General features: G+C 67.4%; 2 protein-coding genes across 2 annotated transcripts in view; one reads left to right on the top strand and one right to left on the bottom strand.

Annotated features, from left to right (window-relative positions):
• Positions 1-3,006: 3,006 nt before the first annotated feature.
• Positions 3,007-7,496, bottom strand: H696_02330 (hypothetical protein). Its single transcript, XM_009496227.1, has 6 exons — positions 7,406-7,496; positions 7,095-7,221; positions 6,319-6,951; positions 4,995-6,105; positions 4,376-4,838; positions 3,007-4,150 (listed from the first exon to the last, which is right to left on the bottom strand). Exons 2-6 carry the CDS (start codon positions 7,149-7,151, stop codon positions 3,403-3,405), a joined length of 3,012 nt encoding a protein of 1,003 aa, XP_009494502.1. The 5' UTR covers positions 7,152-7,221; positions 7,406-7,496; the 3' UTR covers positions 3,007-3,402.
• Positions 7,497-8,462: 966 nt separating this feature from the next.
• Positions 8,463-9,464, top strand: part of H696_02329 (hypothetical protein) — a 3,771-nt gene continuing 2,769 nt past the window's right edge. The window contains exon 1 of the mRNA XM_009496226.1: positions 8,463-9,343. Within this exon, the coding sequence (XP_009494501.1) occupies positions 8,571-9,343 (773 nt within the window). The 5' untranslated portion in view covers positions 8,463-8,570. The remainder of the gene's footprint in view (positions 9,344-9,464) is intronic.

The raw sequence follows: 9,464 nt of genomic DNA, 5'->3' as shown, positions 1-9,464 counted from the left end.
GGGGGGGGGGGGCAGGGGCAGGGGCAGGGGCAGGACTGGGACCGGCGACAATTCAGACGCTACAGCCCGCAGGTCAAGCTTGTTGACCACCGCTCCCCGCTCCAGTCGGGTGGAAAGTGCGAGAGGCGGCGAGGGAGGCAGGCAGGCAGGCGGGCGCGGCGAATCGCCGGGGTCATGATGCCCGGCCGCGGGTGTGGCTGTATAAACGGGCCTGCACGATGGGTGTCTTGTGCGTGGCCATTTTGCTCGGACCAACAGGCCTCCGGCTTCCGGCGGGCGCTTTGCCGGACGGGCGTTTTTGGCCGCTCGCACTCACACACTGGCCGCGCAGTCGACCCATCCGGGGGGCAGGCCCCACTCGCTCGGATCGCGTGTGCACCCACCCGGCTCCCCCTGGTCAAACCTGTATTCAACTTTCCTCACACGCACCGCCCAGCACACTATCGCCGGGCCCCGGCATTCCAGCAAGCCCACCCCCTTGTGCCTTGGTAGGGGGTCATGGCCGCTCGGCGGCCCACCCTCCCCCCCCCCCCCCTCTCCTTCGCTTCATGCTCCCTTGTGGTCTTTTGCCTCGGCCTCCGTCTCCCTCCCTCGATTGTGGTCTTTCCTGCGCGCGCCGCCTCGCACTGCCCTTCTGGGCATGGCGCGGGAAAGGGCGGAAAGACCTTGGTAAGCCTCGTCTCGGAAGCTCACAGCCCCCGACCGTCGGGGCTGGCGCAGAAAGTGCACCAGCGAACGGACCTCCCTGCCATGGGATCCTTTCATGTGGATGGGCCGGAGTGAAGGAGAAACAACCCTGCGGCTGTTGGCGATGAGAGAGCCGCCGAGAGGCCGGTCGGCCACAAGTGTGCTGGCCGGCAGGCGCCCGGCGTCCTGCCCCCGTCGCCTCACCGAGCCCGAGCGGAAGGCCTCAACCCCGTCCAAGGGCATTCCCGAAGCCGCGGGGCTCTGAGGACACATGCGGGTCTTCCAAGAAAAATACCCCAGCAGGTGTTAATGAAGCAGTACGATCCCGGATCTGCAGCGAAGCTCTTGTCGTCGAATGGGGGTGGCAGGGGGGCCGAGGAGGGACCGGAGAAGATGCTTGCGTGCACATTGCCTCCTATGTAGGTGCATGTGTGGACGTGTGTGTGTGTGGGGGGGGGGGGGGGGGGGGGTCCCCGGTGCCTGTATGAGAGTGCGCGTGCGTTCGCGCACGCATGCTCGATCGCGTGCGAGAGGTCGACACTAAAACCTGCCGTTGGCTCAGGACACCTGCGGGGCCCCGGTGCCAGGGGCGTGGCTAGCCCATGGCCCGAGGCCGAAAAGGATTTATGCGCGTTCTACGCCGAGCTTGAGGGCGGACGAGGCAATGAGGGGCGAGGGACGAAGGGCGAGGGGGGTTGTGTACGCGCCTCGGTGTCGGCCCCCCCCCCCTCCCCGCCCGGCCCCCCGCTCAGACAAGCTCCCCGCCGGGGTAGGTTAATGGCGCGTGACAAGGGCATGGTCTCCCCCGCTGGCTCTCGCTTTCTTGGCTTCCCCATGCACTGTCTTGTTTGTGTGGCACAATGCATGGCCATGCTTCTTGGGCCACTTGTGCTCTGGAAGACCGGGCGACAGCCCCTGCACTCTTCCCTCCCCCCCCCAAACACATACACGAGCAAGAGCGGGTGCCTAGGTGAGAAAGACGGAGGCCGTGTGCACAAGACAAACGGCGCCCGAGGACGACGCGTCCCCGGGCCCGACCCGGGACAGTGGGACAGAATGCGGAGCCGGGCCCCTGAAGCAGGGTTCGCCCGGGCGGCGACGGCCTGTCCCGCGGGGACCCGGCACTCGTCGGCCTCTATTGTGTAAACAAAGCTCCAACCACTTGTGGTACTCGGCGCACCGGGCAAATGGACACCGGGTTCACAGGCACTGTTGCCCTCTCTTTATGGCCTGCTTTCGTGCGGCCAGGGCACTCCTGCTTCCGTGCGGGTGTCGCACTCCAGCGAGAAAGCGGCCCGTATGCGCGCCAAACTCCAGGTCGGCCGTCAGCCGCCGGGGGCATGAGGCCTGGCAGAATGGTACGCCCGGAGCGGGGGACATGCCTGCTGCACAGAAGTACCAGGGGGGAAAGCCGGTGCCTGGGGCGGAGTCGGCATGCATGCCTCCCCACATGCGGCTAATAATGACACACCCGGATCCTCGGACCACGTATGTAAATAGACCGCGGGAGGGAGTGGGGTGTGGGGTATATGCGTGTGTGAGTGTGAGTGTGTGTGTGTGTGTGTGTGTGTGTGTGCGTGTGTGTGTGCGTATGGGGAGGATGGGGGAAGGAGGAGCAGATGGAAAGGCGCCAGGGGTGCGCCCGCCCCGACCATCGAGAATATTGTCTGCCACTGCCCGTGCTTGGGGCAGCCCCCCCCCCGCGCTCTTGCCCTCAGGCCATCCACCCCTCGTAGGCGATTGGACCCGCCGCAACTGGGCCCATGGGCCCGAGACCGTGCTTGCGAGAAAGGGAAGAGCGTTTGGCTGACGCGGGGCCACCCGGTCATGCGGAACGCCCCACATTGTGGATCCCCCCTCCCCCACCCCCGGCTCGCCATCCCCAGTCAAGGAACCCTCTGCGCCCCCGGGACAGCGGCGAGCAGGCTTCTGCGGCGCAAAAGAGAGCCCCTTCCCAGGATTACCCCACAACCTCCGATCTGACGCATCCGTTGGCAATTGAAAGCGCGCCCTGACCAGCCGGGGCGCCTTTGTTTTTTTGCGCAAGAGGCCGGCCCATTTTTCTTAGCAGGACGCCTTCCGGCCCCTGCGCGCCCTTCGCCCCGCCTCACGGCATCACCTTCCGGATCTCGCTCTCGCCCTCTCTCTCTCTCTCCCTCTGCTTCTGTCGGGAGCGACCCCGACCAAAGGTTGAAGACTGTTCCCCTGCCGGGCATTGTCTCCCTGTGCACTTGCCCACCCCTTCCCGTCGATTGCCCCAGCCTCACTCTCTCTCCCCCTCTGTCTCCCGAAGGTGAAGGCGCCCAGACAGAACAAGAGGAAGGACACATGCGTCGTATTCCGGGGTAGGGGGCGACACAGGGCTGCTCATGGAAGGGGGGAGGGGGGGGGGAGCGCAGCATGGGAACCCGGGAGGTGGAATCTCCCCAGCAGAGGGTGCACCCACCACAGGGGGGCACAACATCGCACGGACAGGGCGCGGCCGACCTCGCAGTATGTTCCTTTCATTCTTTTCGACAGCATCCAATTGCCAGGGAGAAATATGTTGCGAGGTGGCAGCAGGAGGCAGACGAAGGGGACAAACAGCGAGCGAGCGAGTGAGAGGACAGTGGACACTCCCCGGTCATCCCTTGGCCAGCACAGTGCGCCATGATGCCTCCCACCCCCCCCCCCCCCCCCCACCATGCCGGCCGACCGGCCAGTGGCCTGGCGCGATCAGTCGTCCCACTCGCTGTCGGACACGACATTGGTGTCCTCCTGACGAGCGCCCTGCGAGGCGGCCGACAGCTTGGTCGGGTCATCCTCCAGAGCCGCACGGATGTTGGCGAACATGTCGTTCAGCACCCGGCCACTGCGCTCGGTCTCGCTCTCCTGGGCCACGGCGCGACTGAAGTACTTCGGCTTGGCCTGGACCACCGGCGGGGCGACACTCAGCCGGACCATGCCAGCCGGGCAGAGGTCCACCACGGCCGGAGCCGGAGCCGGGCCACGGTGTGCCAGCCAGGCGCCGATGCTCGACCAGATGGGCTTGCTCCGATCGCGAGTGGCCGGGAACAGGTCGTCCTGGAAGAACTCCGGCCGGCTGCGCGGCACGGTGAAGGACAGCTGATCAATCACGGCAAATTGGTGGGTCTGCGCCAGGGAAGTGACCGGCCGAGCCAGGCGATAGCACCGGGCGATTTCGAGATCGCGCACGCGGCACGCCGCCTTCCGATGGAAGGAGAACCCATTGAGCGGCGCGGCGTCCGGCACATCGAAGCGGCTGTGGTACTGGACGAACGGCGCCGTCGGCAGGACCTCCAGAATGTGAATGGCCGCATCACCGCGGCTGGCCAGGAACAGGCATCCGGTGTCCTGGTCCAGATGCGGGACAAGCACCGAGGGGGAGCAGTCGAGTGTCTGGCTGGCCACATGCTTGGACAGGTTGGCCGAGTCATAGACACGCAGCTGGCGGTTGCTGGCACTGTGAAGCGCCCGGAGCCGAGACGCGTGAGCAGGCCCGCAAATGCGCATGCGTTGTTGTTGTTGTTGTTGTTGTTGTTGTTGTTGTTGGTGGTGGTGGTGGTAGCGGTGGCGGCGGCGGCGGCGGCGGCGGTGGCGATGATGAAGGGGGTTAGCCGACGGGCGAGGGCGGAAGCACATGGCAGGGGGCGCGGCGGCGCGGCGGAGGAGAGGACATCACACGGACCGGTCCGAACCAATGGCCACCAGGTAGCCAGTGTCACGCAGCCAGAAGACGCGCGAGCCGCGAACCCCATCGAAGAGAGGGCCCTCATTGAGCAGGGCACCCGTGCGAGCGTCGAACACGCGCAGAACCTTGTCGCGCGAGGTGACCGCCAGACGCAGGCCATCCGAGCTGAAGGCCACATCGAAAATGGCATCCTTGAAGCCGGTGATGATCAGCGGCTTGCCATTGGGCCCGGTCACCGGAGTGCCGGTCACCACGTCCCAGAGACGGACCGAGGGCGAGCCGTCGCCCTCGGGGCTGGCCGAGGCCAGCAGGCCACGCACGCTGTCGCTGAAGCGGACCAAGCTCACGCGATGGTGGTGGCCGCGCAGGATGAAGGCGGGCTCAATCTTCTCCGCCTCAGCAGGAGACGGCAGACCGCCGGTCGGGATGTGCCAGACACGGATGGTGGCATCCTCGCAGGCTGCAACAAATGAAGGGCAACAGGTGGCACATGACGACAGGTCAGCCGCCGATGGGGGAGATGAGTGAAGAAGGGCAAGACGAGCAGCAGAGGGGAGAGGGGGCGGGCGGGCGGGCGGGCGGGCGGGCGGGCGGGCGGGAAAGAGAGTGCACGCACCGCACACCAGGGTCGACGGCGAGGCCGGGTCGAAGGCCATGTCCAGGACGTCAGCCTTGTTCAGCAGCGACGAAAGGACCTCGGCCTGGCGGCCGTTGATCGCGCCATTGGCCTGGGTCGGCAGGACGGCCACCTGGCCACCGGGCCGCGAGAGCGGGAAGGCCAGGAAGTCCTCCGAGCTGAAGAGGGCGTCCGTCTCGCCGGTCAAGCGGATGGCCACATCGCGCATGTGGGTGTACGTGGCGACGGAGGCCTCGGTCATCACACGCCCGGCGGTGAAGCGCAGGCCGGCGGGCCGGGAGAAACGCACCGCGGCGGCCGCGGCGGCAGCCGTCGGCGAATAGCAGGCCTCGGCCTCCTCCTCGGCCTCCTCCTGAGCCGGGGCCACCTCCTGAGAGGTGGAGACAGCAGCAGGGCCGGCAGCGCCAGCCGACGCCGGCGAAGTAGGGGCCGTAGCCTCGGCGGCGTCGGCGGCGGCGACCGTGCCGTCAGAGGTGGGGGCCGCCTGAGCACGACGGGCCGGGTCCAGGGACACCAGTGGGACGGCCGAGGTGTCGGCACCGGCCAGCCACTGCGCCGCAGACCCGCCGGGGGTCTGACCGCGAGTCTCCGGGAAGATGTCCTCATGGAAGTCGGCGTAGGACTTGCGCGGGACGGTGAAGGAAAGCGGCACAATCGCACCATGGGACATGCCCTTGGAGGTGACGCGCAGCATGCGAACCACCTCGCCAGTCATGACATTCATGGCGGCCTTCGGCACCAGGGTGGCCGACCGCTGGGGCTCCTGCGCCAGGGACGGCGCGCCGGCCCACGAGAACCAATCATTCTGGCGATCGACCAGCTCATACCAGCGGGTCATCTGATCGCCCTTGCCGGCCAGCAGGAGCATCCCGGTGTCGGGATCGAACAGGGGCAAAACCGCACCACGGCCACCGGAGGAATCCAGAACCTGCCGAGTGAGCGGACCGCCGAGGGAGCGCGCGTCCCAAAGGGCGATCTCAGACTCGCGCTGGCGACCGCGACCGGTGGTCAGAAGGCCATGGCCACCGGCAATGTGCGTGCCCAGCCATTCGACCATCTGCTTGCCGGGGCCCATGTGGCAGTTGGTGGACTATGCTCGCGTGCGGGGATGCATGTGGTGTCAGGGAGGCCGTATACATGCATGTGTGTGTGTGTGTGTGTGTGTCTCGGGGCTGGGGGGGGGAGGGGAGGGGGGAGGAGAAGGCAGGGGAGGAAGGCAAAGCAGCAGGGAGGGAAGTCAAAGCAGCAGGGGAGGCAGGAGGCAGAGATCCGCCCAAAGGCCGGAGGGCGGGCCCTGGCGCACCTCGAAGCTGCCGGCGGTGCGCGGGTCAATGACGTTCAGCTGGCCGCCGGTGCCGGTGCCAGTCGACGTGGTGGCCAGGCGCGAGCCAGCATAGTCCCAAGAGAGGGCATTCACCGAGGTGGCATCCTTGTGAGCCAGGCGCATGGAGGGGGCAAAGACGCCGGCCCCATCGGCGGTCGACACGTCGAAGATGGCCACCGAGCCAAAGCCACCGGCCGCGGCCAGGATCCCCTTGGCGGTGGGGTTGTACCGAACCACCTCGACCGGCTTGCCGGACCCGCCACAAGCACCAAGCAGCTCGGTGACGAGACCGACCGAGGGGGCATCCGGGCCGTTGTCAGTCACGCGCCACAGGCGCACGGTGCCGTCGGCGGCACTGGTGCACAGCTCGTTCGAATCGAAGGGGGAGAAAGCCAAATCGGTCAGAGCCTGGCCACCGTGCGCGCTCGGCAGGGTGACCATGACATCGGCCGCCCGGCCGGGGCGATCCAACGGCAGGACCCCGAAGGAATCCCCGCGCGAACCAACCGGCAGCGCGATCCATGCCGTGCTGGCGGCAATACCATGAGACGCCTCGGAAATGCCGACACCAGAACCGGACAGATCGCTCAGCGTGAGGTCGGTGAAGGAAGCCTGCGTGCACGGGGGGTGGAGGAAGGGGGGGAGGGGGGAGGGGGGCGGCGGTAGCGCGAGGGAGGGAGAGGAGTGAGCACATGGGCTTGTGAAGGGAGGGAGGATGGGACCGAGAGCACGGGAAAGGGGACCGGGCGACGCACCTCGGGCTTGCCGGGAGTGGGAACCGCATGGCGGTACTTGGAAGCCTGGCGCCACATGATGGGTTGGTGTTTGGATGGGGCGGCGGGGGGGGGGGGGAAAGTTTGCCGAAAAGTGACCAGGCTCGAGCTGGAAGAGAGGTGCAGGGAGGGAGGAGGGTGCAGGCCAGATATGTGTTAGAGCGAGGCGGCATAGATAGGCCGAAGGGGGGAAACGGAAGAGAAGGGAAGGGCAGAGAAGGGAAGGGAAGAGAAGGAAAGAGAAAGGGAGAAAGGGGGAAGGAGTGGGGAGGGAGGCCGGAGGAGGGGCATACGGAGGAGTCCAAGTCAATTGGGGGCGGGGTGCCGAGCGGTCAGCCGACCGGCTCGGGGCCGGTCCCGGAAAAATGGGTCTCCTGGTTGTGTGGGCAGGTGTGTGTGTGTGTGTGTGTATGTGTTCGAGCGTGATCGCCCGGCTCAAGGCGGGCGGGGAACAGGGTCCGGGGGGCAAGATTGCATTGTCGGAGAAAACAATGCACATACCCCTGAGGCGGGTGAGGTCCGGAACGAGGGCGTCAACGAGCCGCGCTTGAAGCAGCCCCAAGGGGCCGGGGGCAGGATGGAGGCCCGGGCCTGCAGGGGGAAAGGGGCTTGCCGCAGTCCTTGTTGTTGTTGTTGTTGTTGTTGTTGTCGCTGGCGCCGCTGCTGTTGAGACTGCTGCTGTAGCCACTGGGGCCTGGAGGGATTCAAGCCGTTCCCCAACGGCCCGCCGGCGGCCTACCCGTGCCGGCTCTCCCAGCAGGAATTAGAAGACGCACATTCCCTCCCCTCGTGTTCCCCACTCCGCCCCCTCCCGACCCCTCGAGGGGGGGGGGGGGGGGGGGGGGGGGCCGGGGACCGCAGCGGCAGCACAACAGCCACCTCCGCAAAGGGGGGAGCCACCGCGGCCCCCGGGCTCGGCCAGGCCGCACCCCCGGCAAGCGACCGCCCCCTCCCCCCGGTATTCAAACTCGCTCACGCGCGCGCGCGCGCGCGCGCGCCCGCCTGCCCGCATCGAAGCCCCGGCAAGAAGGGGCACGACTCCAGAATGCATTTTGAATGGCCGCATGTGATCGGAACCCCCGGGCCCACCTGCCACCGATCAAGTAAGACCTGGTGCCCACGAACAGGAGATCTTCCCGACCGCCCGCCGCGTCCGCGCTTGCGCGGCCCCTTACTGTGCCGATGTGCCCCTCGGACCGGCACTCAGGGTGGTCCGAACTAGCCCTGTTGGGGGCTTTCTCCCCGGGGAAAAGCCCGAAGAGCATGGGCGCTGGGGCGGTCCGCGAGTCTTGGCCATATTGGCCCCTACTGCCTCACCGACTCCCCTCCTCCCCCCCCCCCCCCCCTCCCCCCTGGCCCTCCTAGGCACACGCATTTGTCCACCTCCCTCTTTCTGCCCTTCTCCCCCTCCGCCCTTCCCCCCTCCCCCTTCTGCCTATCCACACGCGCAGTCGCCCGATGACAACCCACGTCATCGGCATGGACCACACGGCCGGAAGCTCTCTTCACCACCATTCTCACGCGGCCACCTCGAGCATGATGTCTGACGACCCCCGGTCGACGGGTTCCCAGTCGCAGGGCGTGGCACCTCCCCAGCAGCAAAGCGGCAGCGGAGGGCTGGTCCTCGGGGCTGGTCCCGGGGCGGCCCCCCCGCTGGTCCTCAACAGCGAGGCTCCGAACAATCTCTTTGCCTATCTGGAAACGCTGGAGCCTTCGGCCGTCGCCGCGGCCGCAGCCGCGCAAGGCACCGCCAACGATGTTCACCGGTTCATTGCCACCGCCACCACCGATGACATCGGCCGTCGCGAGGCGCATCTGATCGCGGGGATCGCCTCGGTTGCCTGCAGCCGGGCGGCCTCCGCGGCCGAGGGGGTCGTGTCGCAGCTCCGGCGCTCGGCAGCCAGGAGCGCCTCCAACACCGGGTCGTCCATTCCCGACGCCAGCCCCTTGAAGTTGATCAGCGATTCCCTGTCCGACCCGGCCTCGCCGGAGGCCGGACAAGCAGCCGACGATCTGCCCTTCGGAGCGCTTTACTCCCAGCCAGCTCCCTGCCTGGCGATCCTACATGCACTTCCCTCTCTGGCGCAGGTGGTCCTCATCCGGCTGATGCTGCTGGATGGCTCGTCTCGCGATCAGGACCCCGGGGCCATGTCGGGCTCGGGCATGCCCTTGTACCATGCGGGCGTGCAGGAGGCCGATGTGCTGTCCTGGTTCCGCCTGGAGTCGCGCGAGTGCGTTGCCTCGTGCTTTCCTGCCTTCTCCCCTTCTCCTCGCGATACGCCCCATTCCCGGAGCCGGTGGCGCCTCGGGACTGATGCTGACCCGCGGGAAACCATCCTGCCCCCCCCCCCC

This window comes from Fonticula alba, assembly GCF_000388065.1.
Source record: "Fonticula alba strain ATCC 38817 unplaced genomic scaffold supercont2.3, whole genome shotgun sequence".
Lineage (NCBI taxonomy): Eukaryota > Rotosphaerida > Fonticulaceae > Fonticula > Fonticula alba.
This window is presented reverse-complemented; position numbering and strand designations above follow the sequence as displayed.